At 41.4% G+C, this 25123-nt stretch overlaps 1 protein-coding gene across 2 annotated transcripts in view; it reads left to right on the forward strand.

The window, feature by feature from the left end:
* LOC124555659 (pancreatic lipase-related protein 2-like) overlaps nt 1-25123 on the forward strand; it is a 136150-nt gene that overhangs the window by 81454 nt on the left and 29573 nt on the right. For both annotated transcript variants that reach the window (XM_047129643.1, XM_047129644.1), the window contains exon 6: nt 11224-11478. In XM_047129643.1, coding sequence (XP_046985599.1) covers nt 11224-11478 — 255 coding nt within the window. The remainder of the gene's footprint in view (nt 1-11223; nt 11479-25123) is intronic.

Genomic DNA, 25123 nt, shown 5'->3' on the forward strand with positions numbered 1-25123 from the left:
TACGTAGGGGAGAAAAAGGTACTACCGAAACTAGTTGCTAAGTGTCTGCTCAACCACTAATTTTCCTGTGTGGCACTTTTGACCATTCATTCCATTCGCGGCTTTTCGCGGATGATGCTGTAGTATACAGAGAAGTTGCAGCATTAGAAAATTGTAGCGAAATGCAGGAAGATCTGCAGCGGATAGGCACTTGGTGCAGGGAGTGGCAACCCTACCCTTAACATAGACAAATGTAATGTATTGCGAATACATAGAAAGAAGGATTCTTTATTGTATGATTATATGATAGCGGAACACAGTTACTTCTGTAAAATATCTGGGAGTATACGTGCGGAACGATTTGAAGTGGAATGATCATATAAAATTAATTGTTGGTAAGGCGGGTACCAGGTTGAGAGTCCTTAGATGAGGTATCGAATATATTGCTTCCCCCTACTTATACCTCCCGAGGAGATCACGAATGTAAAATTAGAGAGATTCGAGCGCGCACGGAGGCTTTCAGACAGTCGTTCTTCCCGCGAACCATACGCGACTGGAACAGGAAAGGGAGGTAATGACAGTGGCAGGTAAAGTGCCCTCCGCCACACACCGTTGGGTGGCTTGCGGAGTATAAATGTAGATGTAGATGTAGACACAGGCTGAAAGGAGTAGATTAGAATGAGACAAGATTAGATGTACTTTCCGTGCCAATGGATCCAAAGCGAGATCCTACAGGATGTAGAACATATCAAAAACAAGAAGACACAATAAATATTTATTAAGAGCAGCAGATATGCTAATGTACCTTCCATAGATACCAAGTGAGACAGTTCTCATGGATATGGAATAAGTAAAAAAAGAGTTTAACATATTTTCATTCATTGGGGAATTAGAAACTGGTCACAAAATATGCTGATGTTAAATAAATTGAGGTGCATATGATAATTCTTAGACTATTGTAGCCATCATCATCAAATACAAAAATCTTTTTACAATATTTATTTACAATGATCACATTACTGCACTGAATTTGCACATGTCAGATTGTACGTAATACTTGTATTACTTGATAGTATTAGTACCGCATACACATCAGTCAGTTGTGCTAAGAAATCCATCAATGGAGCAGAAGGCATTGACCACCAATAGGTCCTTTAGCTCCTCTTAAAATGAACTTTTTTTAGTAGTTAAACTTTTTTACGGGTATTGGCAAGTTATTGAAAACGTGTCTTCCTGGATAATGAACAACTTTCTTGACTAAAGTAAGTGATTTTAAATCTTTGTGAATATTATTCTTGAAACTTCCTGGCAGATTAAAACTGTGTGCCCGACCGAGACTCGAACTCGGGACCTCCGCAATATCCTTTCTTTCAGGAGTGTTAGTTCTGCAGGGTTCGCAGGAGAGCTTCTGTACAGTTTGGAAGGTAGGAGACGAGGTACTGGCAGAAGTAAAGCTGTGAGTACCGGGCGTGAGTCGTGCTTCGGTAGCTCAGTTGGTCAAGTGGAACCAGTTACATTATTGAAGAACCTTTTAGTTAGAATTACATCAGTGGTTTATATTTTTATTTTTTTGATTACTCTTTTATGCCACCTTTGTTGTTGTAACACTTACTTGTAACACTTAGTTACTAGAATTCTCATTTGTACACGCTCCCTAAATGTAATCATATGACAAGTGGCGGTGGCACTTAGGTTTTTTATTTTTATTTTGTTTTTTTTTAGTTCCATTTTCCTAAGGGGCTTTTTAAGGGAAAAAAGTGGTCCAAAAAGGGGGTAGCGTCTAAAAAAATTCTTTTTCTTTAAAAAAAAATAAAAAATAAAAAAAGATGGATAGAGCGTCTGCCAAAAAAAAAAAGGTTGCCGGATCGAATCTCGCGCCATGCAATATTTTTTTATTATTAGTTTTTTGCAATTCAAATATATATAAACTATTAATGAATTGCTTATGCATGTTGGTAAAGGCGGATCGCTCTCCAATTGTACCGCCACCATTTTTCCGTTTGTTAAACAGGGTGTACCAAGGCTGTCCCGTCCGCACTGATTTTCGACGATGTTATAAGTTGCGCTAGTAACCGCATCTACCTTCTTTCAAAGTTAGCAGGCAACTACGCTGTTATGGGGCGGCTCGTTTCGGCTCATTCAACATCTGTCCTTCAAGAGTAACGAGCGAGTAACGGAGTTTATATTTCATACCTGCCACAGCAAGTTTGTGTTCGTGGGGTCTCTATTCTAATTTAAAAAAAAAAAAAATGTTGGTAGAGCACTTGCCCGCGAAAGGCAAAGGTCCCGAGTTCGAGTCTCGGTCGGGCACACAGTTTTAATCTCCCAGGAAGTTTCATATCAGCGCACACTCCGCTGCAGAGTGAAAATCTCATTCTGGAATATTATTCTTATTTCCAGTATTGATTCAATGGCGTGTGCTGTTGGTTTAAGAAGGATATATATATATATATATATATATATATATATATATATATATATATATATATATTTAATTGAAAATTTAATTAAGGAATAAATATACTGCAAAGAAGTAGTTAGTATCCCTAGTTTTCTAAAGATGCCTCTGTAAGACGGTCTCGAGCTCACTCCAAAAATACGGAAATAATTCTTATTACGGTAGAAACCCGCCTATCTTCTGTCTTCGGGATCTTGACGATGCCGGACTACCCAAACTGCCAGATTACCGAGCGTCTTCTAAAAATATTAAAAATGTATAACACTGTGTAAAACAAAATGAAAAAAAAACTTTATTGCATACTTTAAAATTTTAAGTTCAGGACAGAACAGTTTTATTTGTAATGGTTCAAATGGCTCTGAGCACTATGGGACTTAACTGCTGAGGTCATCAGTGCCCTAGAACTTAGAACTACTTAATCCTAACTAACCTAAGGACATCACACACGCCCATGCCCGAGGCAGGATTCGAACCTGCGACCGTAGCGGTCGCGCGGTTCCAGTCTGTAGCGCTTAGAACCGCTCGGCCACCTCGGCCGGCTTTTATGTTGTAGTACAGTATTGTGTGTAAAGGGCTCCCAACCGGTATCTAAAGGAGGCGGAGGGGGAGTGGGGTAGACCTGGAGGTATGGTGTACGATTTGCTGCTTTCAGCAAATCTTATAAGTGTATCAGTAGCGGCAGCTGCTTCATTCCAGGTACATGGAAGTGTTGAGTTTGTTGCGTCATTTCCTTCTTCTTCATCGGATTCGAGATCTGATGGTTGAAGTTCTTGTGGTCTTATCACACTTTCTTCTATCAGCTCCTCCGATACAGATTCTTTATTGTAAGTGACTATCCTGTCCAAAATTTCATCTCGCGGCACAATTTGTTACAGTAAATTCCCGTTTATCCGAATCGCGTTTATCCGAAATCCGCTTTATCCGAACAACTTTTTCCGATTTCCGCGACTCACATTGGCGCTGTCTGACTGTTTTTTTCCTTTATTGAGTTTCGATTCCCCCCAGAGGAGGGCGGGCTGGCAGCAGTACAGTACGCCCCTCTTCAGCCTACAGTTGTCTGACACATTGCGCAGCTACGCGTTTGGCTAGCTAGACTGATACTTGACAAGTTTCAACTTGTCTGCGCCTGGAGCCATGCACTCGCTGGTGTTTTTCGGCAGTCTACTGCTATTCAGTGCACTGGCGCCTGTCAAATGTTCGAGTGTCGTCAATTCGTGCGTGTGTTGGTTGAAGTTTTTGCGTGTTTCTTGTTCGTATTGCGTAGTTTCATGACACTGCCATCTAGTGAAACTCCTTGGAAGTATAGTACGTACGCTATTGCTCTATGCGTCGCAACATAGCCCTGTCGAAACCGACAATAAGAGTGCGGCACCAAACTCTTTCCGCCTGTTGTCGGTACATCAGACGAAGCCGAGCGTTTATCGGTTTAAGAGTGAACGTACAACGCACTGTTGTTTTGACGCGTGGGCTTGGGTATCCATAGGCTTGAATCAGGGAAGTATTGTTTACTGGAAGATAAATGGCGAATATATTCCCTGAAATCAGTTCAAATGCTGGAGGGTGGGTTGTACAGTTATCTAGCAACTGTACGACACTGCTCTGTTCAGGCAAACAAAGTTTTTTTTTTTTTTAACTGTCTCTCAAAGAGGATTCAGAATTATGGAAAACAAGTCCTTAATCAATTCTGAAGTCATCCATGCATTTGAATGATGGAAAAAAAAAGAAACTTAAAACGTCTTTAAACGCCCTTGGCTTTTTGTACTTGCCAGTAACATTAGTGAACGTGTAGTCATTTGAACACAATAAAGCTGTCAGCTGCCATTAATCTTTACCTGCCGAAGCTGATCTAGGCAACGCCAAAGTAGGCCCATTTTGTCTGCATTGTAGATCTGACCTACAGTCAAGTTATTGTGTTTAGCCAATCTGCAAAAAGGTTCTTTATGTTCTTCAGCTGCATTTTGAGCTGCCGATCTAAACTTCCCACCTAGATATGACGAGTTTTGAATCGGTATAGCCAACTGTAAGGAAATGCACATTCAGTTTTTGATAACCCCTAATCATCCCGCAGTAGTTTACCCTTTTCCATTAATCATAGGCCCCGTTACAGGTTTTCCTTGGTACGGAAGCACTTGTAGAAAATTCCATCCTTCTGACCTAGTTTGGGCTTTCTAAAAGTTTTTCGTGATTCATTGTCATTTACCATAACAAACTGTGAGGAAAACATTTGATGTTTACCTTTAATTTTTCATGTCATAGATTTTTCAACAACCAGTTTCATATTTTTACACAATTTTATTTCTATTCTCACCTTTCTCAGTCCGATTAATGTAGTCAATCTTTTGTTGCATCGTAAGTGTAACGTGATTACGTTTCACTTCCTATTTCTTGTGAGAGGTGGTTGGATGAGAAAACGTTCCCATAATACGTAGCGCTCCAATAATTGCGATATAGAACAACAATAATCGTGATTACACTTTAAAACAGCTCTTTTTAATCCTCATAGACAACTGATGCATGACTGTAGCTGTCTGATACGTGACTGAAACGCTGTTGGCACTGCACGACTCGAAATTGTTGACCACTGCCGAGCCTGACGGTTTTCCGCCGAACGAGTCCGAAATTTTCTGTGTGTATGAAGTGATGCAGAATAATTTGAACGTGTCGGACTGTCGGATATCGGATAAACGGACTTTTAATGTACATGTTTTTAGACTCGGAAAACATTGCTTTTGATGAGTTACCACAAAAAATAATCCTTTATGACATTATGGAATGGAAGTAAGCAAAAGTATGCAAACTTTTTTATTTTTCTATCATCTATGTCCGACAATATTCGCATTGCAAACAGAGATTCGTTTAGGCGCTTCGGCAGTTTCGTGGTATGCTCCTTCCGTCGTCATATTTTAGGTATATATCGGCGGGAAACTTTTTAAACGCTTTTAACTACATGTAGTGTGTTTTTTCAAAGTTAAATAACAAAGAACTGACTAGGAACCATTTGTTAATGCCCTTGAAAATTTAATTAACTGATGTTTGTAAGACTATACTTGATTTGCCATTTATTGTAATGTTTGTATCATCTGCAAATAAAACGAACTTGGCATCTGGTAACGTTACTGCTGAAAGATGATTGATATAGACAAGAAAATGTAAATGTTTTAAGGTGGAACCATATGGCACGCAACTTGTAAGTAGTTCCCTGTTGGATGATGCCTGATGACGGAATACACATCTCTTTCCTGTTGACCCACTTTGTTTCCTACCAGAGATGATTTGAATCATTTTGCTGCATTTCTTGTTACTACGTAATATTTTATTTTATTTAAAAGGATACTGTAATTAACAAAGACAAATGTGTTCGACAGATCGAAAAATGTGCCAGTAGCCTGTAATTTATTCGCTAATGAATCAAGTACAGTTTCTTAGTACGTGTAAATAACCCTCTCAATATCAGAACCCTTTAGAAATCGGAACACCGACTTTCACAATATATTATTTATTGTCAGATGATTAAGGAGCCAGTTGTACACAGTCTTTTCTGAAATTTCTGAAAATACTGGCAAAACTGAAATTTGATGGAAATTAGACGGTATTTATTTACCTACTTTCTTAAACAAAGGCTTAACTTCAGCAAATTTCAATAATTCCGGAAATGTTCCTCTGATAAATGACTTGTTACGCAGATAACTTTATATGCTACTAAACTCAGAAGCATACCATTTAATTAACTTTGTTGATATTTTATCATAACGATTACAATTTTTTATTTTAAGGATTTTATGGTGGACTGTTGTAGTGAGGTAATAGTCATATGATAGGTCTCAGGTATTCCATGACAACATCTACTGGAACTGGCAACCTTATCTTTTAAGTATCTTTTACGAAATGCTTGTTAAAGAGTTCAGCAACACTAGACACGTCTTTTACCAATATTTCATTTACTCTAACTGCCATTGGCTCCACTTCACCTCTGGTTCTCTTTCACAATAACCGATATTGTCTTTATTCTGTTATCTGATCTGATTATCTTTTTCTCGTAATGCATTTGCTTTGATGTCGCGTTACTATCTCTAATACTTTCCAGCATCTCTTGTGATGACCTGTAACATCAACATCAGAGCTGTTTCTGAACAACGGAGAAAGTTTCCTTTTTGTCTTATAAAATACCTTTATTCCTTGAGTTATCCATGGCTTCTTTGTAGACTTTGGTCTAGTCTGGATTAGTTTTGAGGAAGAGCAGTTTTCAAATAAGGTAAGAACATTATTAATAAAAGTGTTATATTTTTTATGCCCGCCATGAGCACTGTATACATCACTTCAGTTTGTGTCTTTGAGGATTTAGTAGATTTTTTTATATGCTGTTCAGTACTAACATTTAACAAAACGAACTATATGTCATGGTTTGAGAAGCCATTGACAGTAGGTTACGCAATACAATTTTGTTGAGTAGACCTTTCTATAAAAATACTACCAACGGCTGTATTGAACAAATGTTACACTAGTTCAGAAGTTTGGAGTATGATTTCGTAAGTTTAATGTTACTGTCACTGACCGTAATAAAATCTTACTGGAAATGTTTTTAATAAAATCTACGTTAAAGTACCAGCAACCACTATTTCTTTGTTTTTGCTGTTAAATAGGCCACTGGAGCTTCAATGTAATTTACGAACAGATAAAATTACCTGCAGCTGCTCAGCATATACTTGCTGTTATGAAGAATTTAGTATGAAATTCTACGTGTGCCGCACATGCTTCCAGATACTGCTCTGGGCTAAATTTGTAAATGTCTATGTTCTTAAGTTTAGGGCAACCCGTGATGAATCGGACAACTCCTCCTTTCTCCATTTTTGATGTATAAAAGTGAGATTCTGACCTAAACTTAACACATAATATATCCTGTATGTATGTTGATAATTCTCTCTTTTAATTCGTTTTGTGCATCACTCTCCATGTCTTATGCCTCCTGAAATATCCTTGTCAAGTACTAATTTTATTTTATTGGTTTTGTTTATTTATATAAACTGTTATGTAGGCATGCTGTTCCCGTTTTGTGTTTACATTTTTCCTGTTCACTCCCTTTATGTTTATTTGTTGTTCAAAGAGGCAAATTATGTGAACTGTGTTTGATGGCTCTAATTCATCAGTCATTAATTTTCTTCTTATTCCTCCAACATCTTCATGCAATAAATATAATACATTGATCTCAATGGCTGAGATAAAATCAGCTGGAAATGGAATGTCTGTTGATTGCTGAAAATTTTTAACCAAAAGCTGGTTTAATATGTCAAAATTATATTTTTTAGTTTCTTTCCCAAACTTAAAATTTGTTTCAATTCCAACTTCTCCTAAAACTTCATTTCTTTCCTGCTTTCCTATACTAAAAAGGTACTGCTTTGACACCTGTTACCACTGATATTTTACCACTCATATGGTAATGCCTCCCCTCACTTTCCCCTTAAGTTTTCTACTATTATACCAACCAATTTACCCTTCCCTTTCCTGTTGAGGTGAAAACCATGCTTAGCATAATCCCAGCTATTGACAGAATCAACACGAACCACTACAATATGTGACCCTGCACACAACATAAGCAGATGTTCCAACTCTAAATTAACTATCCTGAAAGAATACTTCAAATGAGGTCAGTCATGGCATCTCAGAACACATAAAGTGGTATGTATCGACGCTGATTTAATCTTTGCTGGGTCACCTTCTTTATTGTAACCAGGATCTCTGTCAACAATAATGCGCAGCCCACCCTCTACAACTTCACTGGTGAAGTCTTTATGAAGTGATCCTAAATCCTTTGCCACTTGCTCCAGACCCGCACCAGGTTTAAAAAAACTGGTTACCTAGTTTTGTGATACTAGTTAATCCTGCAAAAGTTGTCCTACACCTCTAGCAATATAGCTACCAAACAACAAAACTTTCTTTTTAATCACTTCCCTGCATTCTTACTTTTCAATTTATTGCTGAAAGTTTGATGTGCCCTGTCTACACCTACATCTGCGTGAAGTTCATCGGTTTATAACTGAAGCAACATCTCAAACTTATTTTTCACATTCACCACAAAGCTTTCACACGAAGTTCTAAGCCTTTTTCTTTTGTTACTTGTTGCCATTCTCCACCTCTCTTTACCCTTCTCCCTCCTTAACCTATCCAGATTGTTCCTAGTCTTGTCTAATACAGCCTGAAGGGCAGTAACTTTACCCTCCTGTTCCACTATCTTCCTATCTCTCCTGCAAATCCTAGAAAACCACTGGAGAACCCAATTTACTTCCAGAATTTCCACGCTACTACAGTCACCTCAGTGGAATAAACTACAGCATTCATCACATCATACCTACGAACCAACAATTTTATGTCAAGTTAATCACTTTTCCCTCATGATAAAAATAATCATTTAGTGACATTAAATTATCGATAAACAAGAAAACATATTTACAAAACTTTGGCCTAAACACGAATGAGTTGTGCGAAGATTTTGAATCATAAAAATTTACGCCACGTACCAGACGTATGTACTAAATAATGAAGAGATAAATTTTAATTAAACAGCTGCAAAAAAAGAATAATTAAAGTGGATTCTGTAAGTTTACTGAGCCAAAATGTAAACAAAAATATGACTACAACCTGACTATACAGTCTTTTCGCGTTTTCTGGAATAAAACGTAAAGAAAAGTGAAACCTTTAATATCAAGTTTAAAGAACACCCTAAGACGCTTATTTACTAAGTAACTTGTACAAAACTATTAATACAACATAAAATTTATATTCATGAGCGCACAAAACTCGCGTGTCTTACCAGGCACAGTTCTGTCAATCGATCACTTCTTCATTGTTTCCAATTACTTGTCAGACGACTCTTACTGATAATTTTACTCTGCAGTTACCAAAGAAATAAGATGACCAGACAAACTAAAGATAAATGACAACACAGATTTTTGATTTACAAACAAATCGGCTATAATTGCCTGTTTCAGAATTTACTGATTGGGACAGTTTAATTCTGTTGTTATTTAGAAATTGCATTATACTGAAGTAAAGAAGCAGCTGGTCTGAGATGTCATCAAGCAGGCAACCAGATTGACGTCCATTGGTAACATTTCCTAAAATTTCGTTGGTTCGAGTGGAGAGCATTGCAGGGCCTAAATTTATAATATTACTTACGTAATGCTAAACTAAGAAGAAGATCTCTGGAAGTTACAGAAAGTGTGAAAAAGTAACGAGAAAAGTGGTTCATGTCTGTTCGTTGGTATTCTTTTGATTTGTTTAATGACCAATTAATCTTTACTATTCATGTTTTGGACACAGCTTACTTCTAGCATTGCTTGATTAGTTTAGAGTCCTTGGGATGAGATTGTACTTGTTATGTTCTATATATTATGAAACGTCCCCTTTGAAAAATTAATGAATGACTGTGCTGATAAACCTCTTACATTATTTGATTTTCAAACAGCTGAGCAGAACTGAACGTACTCAGACATTTCTCTCTTTACTTATTCTGGTCAACACTAAACTGACACACAATATTTTTAGCGCAACGCAATCTGACTTTAAATAATCTCTACAAAAGAATGGCCCTGACTGACAATAACCTATACCTTTCATGAATCACTTACCTCACAAAAATCTTCGTTACTCGAACTACTGCAATACAGCGAGCGCCAATATTGCCAGCTAAATAAAAGATTCTATCTACTGAAGGCACTAACTACTGATAGGCATAGTTAGCAAATGAAAGATTTTGATAGAGAACAAACAATGTATCTACCTTAATAGTGTTCAAAGTCCAGATCATCCGCTCTCAAAACTCTGCCATCCCTCTCCCCACATCCACCACTGCTGGCGGCTCACCTCCAACTGCGCAACGCTACGTACTGTTAACAGCCAACTGCCCAACACTACAATAGAAAATTCCAACAATGCAAAGCAGCCACAGACTGCACACAGCACAGTCAGTGATTTTCATATAGAGCGCTACATGGCGTTACCAACATAAAAACCTAAACAGCCTACTTACAATATGAATTAATTTAAGTCACATGTGAAAATAATAACTTTTGTGCTTTTCTTGCTAGATTAAAACTGTTTGCCGGACTGGGATTTGAAACTGGAACCCTGACTTTTGTGAGCAGTACTTCTAGCAATTGCGATATGGTGGCATTTTATCAATAAGCTGCGCCATTTTGGAATGGCTCCTCTAGTGGTTTCTTAAGGTTCGCAGCAAGGGGATTTCAGTGTATTCTGGGACTGCACGCATGTGGCTGCAAATAAACAAAATAGGACTTACATAACTAATAGTATATACCTCCAGGTGATGATTAAAACTTCGTTACTGCCCATAGCACAGAAAAATAAATAATTGACACCATTGGAACTTTTAAATGAAGGACACGAAGTTCAAATTAAGATGTCGAAAGGCTTAAAAAGCTACATCTTCTTTTCCTTGGTCAAATGCCGTGCCTTCAAGGGCTCGGCGTGTTAATCTGGATTAGGCAATGTTAGTGGTAGAGGCTGGCCGGATGCCTATACTGCCACTGTGTATATTGTAACAATAGTTTTTAAAGAAAGCATTGTGAGGTTTCTTATAGTTGACATCACCTACAAAATTGCTATTGTGTGTACACGTATGCGCTATGCCACAAGGAAATATGAAACATAAATGACAGGTGATTGTTCGATGAATCTTAGGCAGGTTTGAGTTGTTTGAATACAAAACTCTTGTTTTTATGATAATTAAAATAAGAATAAAAGTGTGTTTACCATTTATTGAAATGTTTCAGAAGGGACAGTAAATTCAAGCACAGTATGCAGTCATGTGAGAGCATGGTCGCTCTTCTTGGAAACGCTCAACGAGCCCAATTCAGAATGTCAGTTCATTGCCTATCCCTGCTCAGAAGGAGAAGGACTGCCTTGTTTTCCACCCAAAGAGGCCTGCAAGGATCCTTCCTCATGCGCCATCATGGGGTGGAGAGCTCAGGAGTCTCAAGCTAGAGGCGCTTTGTACTTGGTTACCAGAGACCGCCACCCATTCTGTGGTGAGTAAGACTTTTCGTCTCATTTATAGAAAACTTTTAAGTATTCTGTTATAGAAAACTTTTAAGTATTCTGATAATAACAAAGGACAAAATACTATACAGTGTAGACTGAACTAACCGGACTAATTGTTGTCGTAAGTCATTCGGATAACTGAAAATCCTGATGACTGAATTTATAAAGTGTTGTGTTGGCAGAAGAGCCAACACTGTTTTTCTAGAGGAGGCCGAAAGGCACGCGTTTAATTACACGCTGACTGGTGTGAGGTCTGGAACAGGACAATATCTTGAGAATTGCAAATAAAGTAAGTAGTTGACATAATACTTAACTTTAATCCACAATTGTAGAACATCTCTCTTGACGGTACATGTTATAACCACAATATATATAGCAAAGGATTATGGCGCCTTGCTAGGTCGTAGCAATTGTAGCTGAAGGCTATGCTAACTATCGTCTCGGCAAATGAGAGCGTATTTGTCAGTGAACCATTGCTATGAACGTCGGCTGTACAACTGGGGCGAGTGCTAGTACGTCTCTCTAGACCTGCCGTATGGTGGCGCTCGGTCTGCTATCACTGACAGTGGCGACACGCGGGTCCGGCGTATACTAATGGACCGCGGCCGATTTAAAGGCTACCACCTAGCAAGTGTGGTGTCTGGCGGTGACATCACATTCCTCCCCCGCAAATCGGCGAACGGTTGTGTTATAAGGCTTCCGCCCGCCGTGGGGAGGACCCCATGTTGACGTATGCGACGAGGTGGGGAGCCTAAGAACAGGCGAGGCTGTGCCACCCGCACCCGGCCATTCGGTCCGAGGGGAGCTAGGAAACGCCTGAAAACCTAGTCCAGGGTGCACGTCAACATGCGGTGTATGCGCCCGTAGAGAGACAGGAGGGGCCGAAGGGTCGACCTCCATCGCGTCGGGGTACCCGACGGGCGAAGACGACATCTGGTGCGGAGCCGGCAAGAGTTTCAAGTCGGAGGCCAGATGGTCACGGGAAGCGATAGGCGGCGCGTGACCCAGGGAGGCGCCTGGCGGTTGCAGCGAAGCGTCCACTGCGGGCGTCGCCGGCGGGAGAATAGGCGGCGGCGGCGGCGCGTCGCCATGTGGCAAAATGGAAGGCAGCGTCGGGAACACCTGGGGATGAGGCGAGCCAGTAGATGGGTCCCCAGGGCGCTGACCGGACGGCACCGTCGCTGAAAGCAGACGGGGAGCGGCAGAACCCGTGCGACGACAGAGGCGCAGCTGATTGAGATGCCAAGGCACCTCACCAGAGGCCCCCAAAACCAGATACATAGCGCGGCCGACGCAGCGAAGAATGCGCCCTGCGAGCCAACGCCGTGAACCGCGATAGTTGCGATAGTATACAACGTCGCCTGGAGCAAAAGCAGGTGGCTGCCGCTGCACAGGAACCTGATGTGGCGGATGCAGCAAAGACATCAAGGTTCGGTGAGGACGACCGTGGAGCAACTCAGCCGGCGAGCGACCATCTCGGGGCTGAGAGCGATACGAGGACAAGAAGAGCAATAACGCGTCCTCCCGAGAATGCGACTCTTTCAACATCTGTGACTTGAAAGTCCGGACCAATCGTTCAGCGGCACCGTTTGACTGAGGCGAAAACGGCGCGGATGTCAGATGTGGAACACCAATGGCCTTGCAGAATGACTGAAATTCTGCGGACATGAATTGTGGGCCATTGTCGGAAACAATACTCTGTGGAAGACCTTCAATGCAAAAGATAGCGGATAACGCTTGGGTGGTGGCTGAAGACGTCGTGGAAGACATCCTGACAACAAAATGAAAATTACTGAAGGAATCAACAACAACCAACCATCGAGCATTCCAGAATGGACCAGCAAAATCGATGTGTAAGCGTTGCCAAGGGGAAGTGGCTTTCGGCCATGCAAAGAATTTCCGCGGTGGTGCGGATTGTTGTTCGGCACACGCCATGCAAGAAGAGCACATATTCGTAATCGCAGCATCGATTCCGAACCAAGTACAGTGCTGACGAGCAAGTTGTTTCGTCCGCACTATACCCCATGTCCTTGGTGGAGAAGCCGCAAGACAGAGGACTGTAACGAACGTGGGACCACGACCCGAGACTGATCATTATCAGAACGCAACAGCAAAACACCACGTCGTACAAAAAGTCTCTCCTTGTGAACAAAAAATCGGCGCACCAACGGATCCTCGATCCGTGACTTTGACAAGGGCCATTGCGTAGCAACAAAACGCAAAACGGTAGCAAGGACAGGGTCAGCAGCTGTGGCTGTAGCTACACGACGAAAATCAATCGGAAACGATTCGAACACGTCATCGGTTTCCGCGTCAATGAACATGCAAGCAAGTTCGGAAGAATCGAATGCTCTATCCTCAGCAACAGGCAAACGGGACAACGCATCGGCGTTTCCGTGCTTAGCAGTGGACCGATACAAGATATCGTAGCGGTACTGCGAGAGGAAAATAGACCAGCGAATAAATTTCTGCGCCGTACGTGGAGGGACAGGCTTGTTCGGATGAAAAAGCGACGTCAAAGGTTTGTGGTCTGTGCCATGACACAAGTAAATTAGTTATATAGAAAGGAGACCGTTTGTATCCGAGTCGCCAAATTGTTGTGTTAGCAGAAGAGCCAACACTGTTTTTCTAGAGGTGGCCGAAATGCACGCGTTTAATTACACGCTGACTGGCGTGAGGTCTGGAACAGGACAATATCTTGAGAATTGCAAATAAAGTAAGTAGTTGATATAATACTTAACTTTAATCCACAATTGTAGAACATCTCTCTTGTCGGTACATGTTATAACCACAATATATATAGCAAAGGATTATGGCGCCTTGCTAGGTCGTAGCAATTGTAGCTGAAGGCTATGCTAACTATCGTCTCAGCAAATGAAAGCGTATTTGTCAGTGAACCATTGCTATGAACGTCGGCTGTACAACTGGGGCGAGTGCTAGTACGTCTCTCTAGACCTGCCGTATGGTGGCACTCGGTCTGCTATCACTGACAGTGGCGACACGCGGGTCCGGCGTATACTAATGGACCGCGGCCGATTTAAAGGCTACCACCTAGCAAGTGTGGTGTCTGGCGGTGACACCACATAAAGAAAAGAGATTTTTGTGCTATTAGGTCTAGAAAGATAACCTACGTCCCCTACGTATGGTTACCTTATAGATACGTTGTCATATGGTTAATTTCCTAGGGTTAATACGTAAGGTTAAGTGTTTATTCAAAACAAGAAAAACACATTAAATTTATTAAAGTCAACAAAAATCAATTTTTGTTATGAGATTATAGACACGTTTTCATAGATACGTACATATTTTCTTAGAATCACTAAAATACTGCAGCCTTAGTCATAAGATAATCACATAGGACAGTCACTATAGTTTAATTTTGTTTAAATATTTGGTATTAATCGTTTGACGTAAACAAGTTTTTCCCTTCATTGCTGTTACATCACGATTTAGCTTTAATCGTAGTAAACTCACGGTATCACACCCCGTTTTTCGAACCATTTGCAAGCTGTTTGCATGGCTTGAAATGCTTCCGCATGAGACGGTCCTGCATAACTTTCTGCATCTACGTTTCCTTCTGTTTCACCTTCTTGCATTCAGGGGCGGTGGAAAGGGGGGGGGGCTATGGGAGCTGCAGCCCCCCCCCCCCCGTCCAATGGAGTATCATATTACACTGGATAAAATGACTTCAGAAATTAGCGAATATATTACTTCAACAGATTCAATAATTTTTTTATAATTATGTAGCAATATAGATTGCAATGTATCTCAAGCACATTTTAACAAAGCAATAAGAGCGACAAATTGCTTCCTATCTAAACAAATAAATATTATTTAACTTAAAATGGGTGTCTTATTATTTATTAATATACATTGGATGTTTAGTAATGTACGGATACCACTTACAATAATCAACAAAGCTAAATATGCCGCGTATGCCTATCAACACTTAAATTGCTGACCCCCAGACAAAAACTTCGAAATCACCGAACATTTGGGTCAAATCGTAATATTTACCCGGGAACACACATTCCGTAGACACCTTTTTACCCTGAACTCCAAAACCAAAAACTACTTTAAGCAACACCGAATTTTACCAATTTGTTGGTGGAGGACCCCAACTCCCCTCTCCTTTTGTTAAGCGATATTTTATTCGACCCCCCCCCCCCCCCCCCCCCCCGCCACTAGCCACCCCCTTGACAGACTTCTAAATCCGACCCTGCTTGCATTTCCTGCTATTCGTTTGCCGCGCGGGGTGCGGGCGGGTACTGTACGGACTAGACAATACAGAAACACTTGCTCGCGGTTGACAACCCGGATAATTGCGAATTGAGGCCCGGATAATCGAGTTACCACTGCATACACAAAAGAAGCAGGCAAATAAGGGATACGTTGCAGGTATTGTGTAAATAATGGTAATTTTTTTTAATTAAGATTAACTTAAAACATTTGTTTCGAATACTGTAATAAAGGTAAGTACCTGTTTTAGAAATTATTACAACGAACTCTTCTTATTATGGCTAACCTTTTAAGTCTTTCGAAAATTATGTGGCAGGTACTATTCGCAATGACTTGCTACTTGTATAAGATGTCTCTCTGTGAATTAGTTTGACGTGGTTTAGCAGCCTAGTTAATAACAACAATGTAAAAGAAAGTACAGCATTCACCAAATCTACGTTTCCCTTATACAAAGTTGTCAAAATAAAGCTTCTTGGAGATATTTCGTGCACCTTGCGATAGGCAAGCAAACTTACATGATACGCTCCAGATGTGGGTGATGTAAATTGAGTTGCAAGCCTTGAGATTCATGACATATTTTCCAAGCCAGTTTTATTTTTTCCGCCCTGTCCCTCTTCCAGCAGTCTACTGGAAGGATCATACTATCCTATACGTGCCTTTTTCAACAGCTTTACAACAGAAATTAATAGTATGAAATCCCTCAGATTTTCAAATTTAAGACGAAAGGTTTCCTTGTTACAAAACATTTCATTCCGCACAGTAGTTCTTAGCAGACTAGAGCCTTTCGATGCATTGTATTACCCATTAGTATATGACGGCAAAAAGAAATAGGAAACTACAGTCATTTTTCTTCCTGCGTACACCTAGCTCTACTGTATGGCTTAATGAAGATGGTGTCCTCTTGGGTAAAATATGCTAGAGGTAAAATTGTCCCCCATTGGGATCTTTGGGTAGGGACAACTCAAGAGGCTGTTGTCACGAGGAAAAGCAAAACTGGTATTCTAAAGATCGAAGCGTGGAATGTTAGATCCCTTAATCACCTAGGTGGGTCAGAGAATTTAAAAAGGGAAACGGAGAGGTTTAAGTTGGATACAATGGGAATTAGAGAAGTGTGGTGGCAGGAGTAACAGGTCAGGTCAGTACAGGTTTATCAACAAAAATTCAAACGAGGTTAATGCAGGAATAGGAGTAATGATGGATAAGAAAATACGAATGCGGATAAGCCATTATGAATGATGTGTTGGCAAATGTGCCAACACCTTGTAGATAGAGGAGGCCGAAATGCACGCTATCTACCGCAGACGGGCGTGAATTCTGGAACAGGATAAGTAGTGAATGCTAATAAGAAAAGTTTGCAGCTCCTCGAATACTTAACTTTTAATCCTTGTTGTATACATCGTTCTTGATGAGACATTTCATACGATAACTATCAAACTATGTAAGGCTAATGGCGCCTTGCTAGGTCGTAGCCATGGACTTAGCTGAAGGCTATTCTAACTGTCTCTCGGCAAATGAGAGAAAGGCTTCGTCAGTGTAGTCGCTAGCAAAGTCGTCGTACAACTGGGGCGAGTGCTAGTCCGTATCTCGAGACCTGCCTTGTGGTGGCGCTCGATCTGCGATCACATAGTGGCGACACGCGGGTCCGACATGTACTAAATGGACCGCGGCCGATTTGAACTACCACCTAGCAAGTGTGGTGTCTGGCGGTGACACCACAATGAACAGCACAGTAAATGCCTTATCATAACCAAGACAGACGGGGAGCCAACACCAACCACAGTACTGTAAGTTCATATGCCAACTAATTGTGCAAGTGCTGAAGAGACTGAAGAAATGTGTGCTGAGATAAAAGAAATTATTCAGATAGATCAGACCGAAGAAAACTTAACAGAGATAGATGACTGGAATTCAGTAGTAGGAAAAGCCAGAGAATGAAAAATAGTAGAAGAACATACATTGGGAAGAAAGGGATGAAAGAGGAAACTGTCTGGTAGACTTTTGGATATAGCGTAATACGAGTATAATCATGGCTATCATTTGGTTTAAGAATCACGAAAGAAGGAAGAGGCATAGGGGCGGTGGAATATTTCAGATTAATTACAGCATGGTAAGACAGAGATTTAGGAACCAGATTTATAAAAAATGTAAGACGTATCCTGCTCCAGACGTGGACTCTAACCATAATTTATTGATCAGGAATTGCAGATTAAAATTGAAGAAACAGCAAAAAGGTGAAATATTAAGGCGATAGGGTATAGATAAATTGAAGAAACCAGAGTTTGTTTAGAGTTTCAAAACTGCACTAGGTAACGTTTGACTGAAAAGGGGGAAAGGAATACATTAGAAGACGAATGGATAGCTTCGAGGGGTAAAATAGTGAAGACAGCAGAGGATTACGTTGGTAGAAATACTAGGCCTAATAGCAGCTCTGGATACATGGAAGGTATCGAAGATAATTGACGAAAGGAGAAACTATAAACATGTGGCAAATGAAGCAGGCGAATGTGAATACAGACGTCTAAAAAATAAGACTGACAGACAGTGCAATGTGGCTAAGCAAGAATGGCAAGAGGACAAATACAAAGCTGAAGAAGCAGGGTAAAGATAGAAGCTGTCTAGAGGAAAATTAAACTAACCTTTGAAGTAAAGAGAAGCAGTTGAACGAATATCAAGAGTTTGCATTTCAAAGAAAACTAGCCGCACACTTGGTTGACTGTATGCAGTATACGAGGGCTATTCGGAAAGTAAGGAACGATAGGTTGCGAAATGGAAACCACAATGAAAATCAAAACTGTTTTATTTGCAACAGTTAGCTACAGCTTTCAACTACTTATCTCCATAGTGTCCGATCCGACTTAGACTTTGTCGTAGCGTTGTACCAACTTTCCAATACCCGCGTTATAGAAGGCAGCCGCCAGTGCTTTCCGCCAATTCTCTACGCTGGCCTACAGCTCGTTGTCTGTGCCAAAATGTTGTCTTCATAGCCAGCGGTTCATGTGAGCAGAGGTGAAACTCAGAGGGAGACAATTACGGGCTGTATTGCGGGTAATCAAACATTCCCAACTGAAAATGATGCAGGAGTATTTCATTGCCCCTGCAGAATGCGGCTGTGAGTTGTCTTGGAGAAGGAAGCGCACGACAGTTATCTAATGTTGGCTGCATAGTTTCAGGCGAAATTTCTCACCAGGGCCTCGTACTTGGCGCGATACACTATTGTTCTAGGTATCTTTATGTGCTCCATGTGTGGTCAGAACTAAAAAGAACGACGTAATGCGATCGATGGGCATACTAGAGACACTGCCTAACACACCTGTGCAAAACTTCATCGGATTTTCACTGTGGTTTCTATTTCGCGACCGATCCTTCCTTACTTTCCGAGTAACCCTTGTAATGAGCCAATCGTGATCAAGCACGTTGACACACATTGTTCACCATACCCTATTACATACACTCTAGCTATGAAAAGGGATATTTAGAGTTTAAATTGTACAGTGGTTATACATTCAATGTTTTTCTATTTTTTCATGTTTAATATTTTAAAATATTTTCACACATAAGTAATACAATAATACTCTAGATATAATAAAGTTTACATTCCAAAGAAAGTTAGATGCATACTTCGTTGACTGTGGACATTTACACAATGCTTTTACATTTTCACACATACACTGAAACGAGTTACAAAATCACATTATACAACTTTTTCACACATACACCATAAAATCACATTAAAAGTGAGAAAATCACGTTAACCAGTATCACTATTCTCGAAATCGACTGTGTGCACATTTTTCACTCTGCCACGATAAATCTTGCACGTAATGCTGCTGCGAGAAACTCAAGTTCACCATAACTGATAGCTGAGAACGTTGTCGACAGATATATGTTGCAGTGCTTCAGATAACTCAACCTGTCACTCAAAATTCGCCGTTGATGCTTCTTGCTCTCACGATTGGGTGCTAACTTTCCTATCTCAACGACAAACGTCTTTCGATGCGTATTGCACTTCCACCATCGCCAGATGCAACATGGAAGCAGAAGAATGCATGTTTTCTTGCTGTGAACAAACTGTGCTGGTTTATTTCTGACAAAACCCAGTGAGCTTTTTGGTATCCAACATTAGACACAGCAGGATTAAGGTCTGAAATTAAGAATAGTATAATATCGCGTTGGTGTCTCATCACTGAATAGTGATAAGAGATTGTATACATTTGTATTTAACGTTCTTTTACATAGTGACCCACTGCATTTGTTGTGGATAATAGCAATAAATGTGAAAATTAATTCATCTCAAAATGTTCACTCAATTACTTTATCTAAAATAATGTTTTTTAGCTAAATAAATGTAGAATTATGTGTAACTAAAAATATTATTACTTGCAGAGCCTCAGGAGCGTCATGAAATTTATACCATATTTATCAGCGGCCTCCCTCAGTGAAAAACCAGCTGTTACTTGTTTTGGCACTTCGCTATATGTTTCTTTTGGCGTTGAACCTCTGATTGTCTTCTTTTTGTAATCTCTTCTGTTGCCTTCACATGGAAAATATATAAGAAAAAGCTGCATGTGACACTGAACAGGTTGTTAGACCATAACTTAATTTAACTCATTAATAAATAATATTGTTATAGTGGCCAGCATGAACATAGACGGCTGAAGATCATTCCATCTTTGTACAGTGCTGCAGGTTTCTACAAATGTCAAGTTCACGTCTAAAAATTAAAAAAAGGTAGTAAAGAATACTACTTGACAAAATGCACAAGGTAATGTACTTATAAACTGCGAAACTTACTTTGTTACTACAATGAAAAACTAAAAGCACTCTGGATTACAACTGTGATGAAAACGTTACTTTTTACTTCATCAAGGATAAAACATTATAGTGCCTCGCGGTATCGTAAGCTATTAAGTGTCATACAAAATATGAAAGAATATGAAGAGTTTCATTGCTACAGTTTTCTAATTTGTTGGTTATATTGTCGTCGCTGACTGACTTAGGTTTGTGTTAACCAAGAGTAAACTTCTAGAGAGAAAATTTTTCCAAAAGCACTGAAATTATTTTTGAAACTCAAAGAGCGTTTTTAATTTAGTCTACAAGCCGTAATTAATGTTTTATTTCCAGTGTTTCTGCCCGCTTGTGCTCTTGACTTAAGAAGGCATGTATGCTGTGTTAGGTCTAGTAAAGTACTTTATGCGTTTCCGCTGACAAGGCAAGGAGGGCAATGTGATAAGATGAAATACGAATCTGAACAAACCTGATACAGTTTTTTTAGAAAAAAATTGCCGCTGTTAATAAATGGAGAACTGACATTCTCATTTTAAAAGGAGTAATCTAATTTCCACCACTTGTGACAGATGTATCGTACATCCAAGGGATAACTACACTCCTGGAAATTGAAATAAGAACACCGTGAATTCATTGTCCCAGGAAGGGGAAACTTTATTGACACATTCCTGGGGTCAGATACATCACATGATCACACTGACAGAACCACAGGCACACAGACACAGGCAACAGAGCATGCACAATGTCGGCACTAGTACAGTGTATATCCACCTTTCGCAGCAATGCAGGCTGCTATTCTCCCATGGAGACGATCGTAGAGATGCTGGATGTAGTCCTGTGGAACGGCTTGCCATGCCATTTCCACCTGGCGCCTCAGTTGGACCAGCGTTCGTGCTGGACGTGCAGACCGCGTGAGACGACGCTTCATCCAGTCCCAAACATGCTCAATGGGGGACAGATCCGGAGATCTTGCTGGCCAGGGTAGTTGACTTACACCTTCTAGAGCACGTTGGGTGGCACGGGATACATGCGGACGTGCATTGTCCTGTTGGAACAGCAAGTTCCCTTGCCGGTCTAGGAATGGTAGAACGATGGGTTCGATGACGGTTTGGATGTACCGTGCACTATTCAGTGTCCCCTCGACGATCACCAGTGGTGTACGGCCAGTGTAGGAGATCGCTCCCCACACCATGATGCTGGGTGTTGGCCCTGTGTGCCTCGGTCGTATGCAGTCCTGATTGTGGCGCTCACCTGCACGGCGCCAAACACGCATACGACCATCATTGGCACCAAGGCAGAAGCGACTCTCATCGCTGAAGACGACACGTCTCCATTCGTCCCTCCATTCACGCCTGTCGCGACACCACTGGAGGCGGGCTGCACGATGTTGGGGCGTGAGCGGAAGACGGCCTAACGGTGTGCGGGACCGTAGCCCAGCTTCATGGAGACGGTTGCGAATGGTCCTCGCCGATACCCTAGGAGCAACAGTGTCCCTAATTTGCTGGGAAGTGGCGGTGCGGTCCCCTACGGCACTGCGTAGGATCCTACGGTCTTGGCGTGCATCCGTGCGTCGCTGCGGTCCGGTCCCAGGTCGACGGGAACGTGCACCTTCCGCCGACCACTGGCGACAACATCGATGTACTGTGGAGACCTCACGCCCCACGTGTTGAGCAATTCGGCGGTACGTCCACCCGGCCTCCCGCATGCCCACTATACGCCCTCGCTCAAAGTCCGTCAACTGCACATACGGTTCACGTCCACGCTGTCGCGGCATGCTACCAGTGTTAAAGACTGCGATGGAGCTCCGTATGCCACGGCAAACTGGCTGACACTGACGGCGGCGGTGCACAAATGCTGCGCAGCTAGCGCCATTCGACGGCCAACACCGCGGTTCCTGGTGTGTCCACTGTGCCGTGCGTGTGATCATTGCTTGTACAGCCCTCTCGCAGTGTCCGGAGCAAGTATGGTGGGTCTGACACACCGGTGTCAATGTGTTCTTTTTTCCATTTCCAGGAGTGTAAAATAAAGAGAGACAAAAATCGAGTATGGTCTTCACATAATCTACGCTTACCCGGACTGGAGCATCTTCTGATTCCGTGTCAAGTTCGCTGTCGCTTGTTTCGGCCGTGTGTACCGTCGTAGATTCAACTATGCTGTCTCTTAGGCCCTGGCTCCAGAAATCAGGTTCTTGCAATGCTTCCGCGTGTTTTACGCACCTCACACAGTGTTGCTGAGTTACTTTGTGTGGTGCGTCGTGTGTTACCTGCTTGGAATCTGCAAGTTTGAAGGTAGTGTTTTTTCGCCATTTCTCGTTTAACTTTAGCCCAGATCAGCAACATGTTACTGGGGAAAAAAAAATGGTTCAAATGGCTCTGAGCACTATGTGACTTAACTTCTAAGGTCATCAGTCCCCTAGAACTTAGAACTACTTAAACCTAACTAACCTAAGGACACCACACACATCCATGCCCGAGGCAGGATTCGAACCTGCGACCGTAGCGGTCACGCGGTTCCAGACTGTAGCGCCTATAACCGCACGGCCACCGCGGCCGGCTGTTACTGGAAAAGATAGGTGGTAGGTGTACCATTTGGTGTCCCATTTCATTAACAGTAGATCCAATTCGTTATGTCTTTTTGGTACCACGTATTTCTTCCTTCGATAGAAGGTCAGCCTTGGTTTCATAGATTGAAAATGAAACATTCTTTCTGTTCATCAAGTCCATTTTGTCTGCCTTGCGCCAGTTTGAACGAGGCAGCTTTTCTATTTAAATGAAATGATAGCTGGCATTATTCATTGCGATAACAAAACTTCTTACAGCACAGACAAGAGCCGAATAAACGAATTCTTAAAAACATCTCCATTCATGTCTGAATGATAATCGGATTGGCAAGATTTTTTACTACCACGAAAAACAAGTTTGGCCTCTGGTCTGAAGCCTGTGTCCAATGAACCAGCATGGACGATGATTAGTCGGCCATCTCTACCAGTAGGCACTTTCAAACCATCGTTTCGTTTGAAGTCGTCCCAAATTTACTTATCGATATGATTTCGTGAAACCCTAGTTTCATAAACTGTACTACTGGCCTGTTGTCCTCAGCACGTCATAAATGCAAAGTACTCAAAAACTTCGCTCTTGCTGCAGCAGTTTCTCTGCGTTTCATTAAAAACTTCCGTCCATCATTACACTCTCTGAATCGAAAAGCAAGTGAACGGAGCAGACAAAGAGTGGAGGTCTCTGAGTCCCAATAATTAATTTTTTCATTGAAATCACTTCGCATTTTTCTAGCCGTCGCACACACTCCTTTGTCATAGTAAACAAGTACAGTTCTACGCACGAGCTTATTGTTAAAATCGTCAGATTCTGTGGATTTTTCTTCTCCTTCATATCTATTTCTTTGCGAATCAAGATATGTGTTCACGTCTGCCCATATTACAGCCCTTTTAATGCTGCCTACAGTCAACTCAGAAATACCATAGGCTTTTGCTTTCAGTTATGGATTCGCGCAGAATTTATGATGTATCTGGCTTCTTCACTGTTGGCCAGGTTAGATAAGCTTCAGTACGTTCGACACGGCAATTTCAGATTTTTTTGGAATATCCTGCCGTCCCTTTACACACACCGACCATTGCTGCACTACACGTAGGCCCTTGCCTCTCCATTTCGTTCACTCGAAAATACAAGTCAATGCGCCTTTCGACAGGGGACTGAAACCACACGAGAACACAGGATATCACACAGGCACACCGAACATTCAGCTGGCGGGGATCCACTTCACTGCTACAACTTATGGGAATAAAGCTGTGAAACGAGCGAATCATAGCCCTCCGCGCCTGGAGACTGCATGCAGTGGGTGTGACCTTGAGCAGTCTATTTTCTTGACGGCCATTGTACATTAGTATATATGAAATGGTCAACATTGCATCGTTGTTCAGCGTACCATTAATTGCCCAAAAACTCAAGTCAGTCTTTGGTCTATTGCGGATCTTTAGACAGGCGACGACCGCTGCTCTGAATTTCGTCATTATCAGATGTTTGTTTGAGGGGCTTCTGGCAGATTCTGTGACACTTAATGAAAAAAAAACATCCCTGAGTTACAACATGCAATCCCTAGGTGAAAAATGTTAGACTGATAATAGTAATATACTAATAATTTGCCGTGGAAAGCTGTAAATAGCTTTTATTTCCAATTTTTCTCTGCCAAATCAGCAAGTCAATACTTTCACAATCTCCAAGCACATAGTATTTCACCGATTCAGCAAATTGGGCTTGTTTCAACAAGCAATAACGCTTTGTCAGTGAGTTCATACTCGCCGATGCCTTACACTGCACGTCATATTTTGCTAAATCAAATGCATTGACGAGAAGCGTAACTTTATTTGATAGTGAAATTAATGACAGCTTAGTGCACGAGCTCGCATGTTTACACTGACACTTGTGCCGGCCTCTTCAGGTACCAAAAAGCCATATCACTCTATATCACCTGTGGGCAATCACTGTTGTGGATCGGATACTTATTTTATGGCCGGCCGAAGTGGCCGTGCGGTTAAAGGCGCTGCAGTCTGGAACCGCAAGACCGCTACGGTCGCAGGTTCGAATCGTGCCTCGG

This window comes from Schistocerca americana, chromosome X, assembly GCF_021461395.2.
Source record: "Schistocerca americana isolate TAMUIC-IGC-003095 chromosome X, iqSchAmer2.1, whole genome shotgun sequence".
NCBI lineage: Eukaryota > Metazoa > Arthropoda > Insecta > Orthoptera > Acrididae > Schistocerca > Schistocerca americana.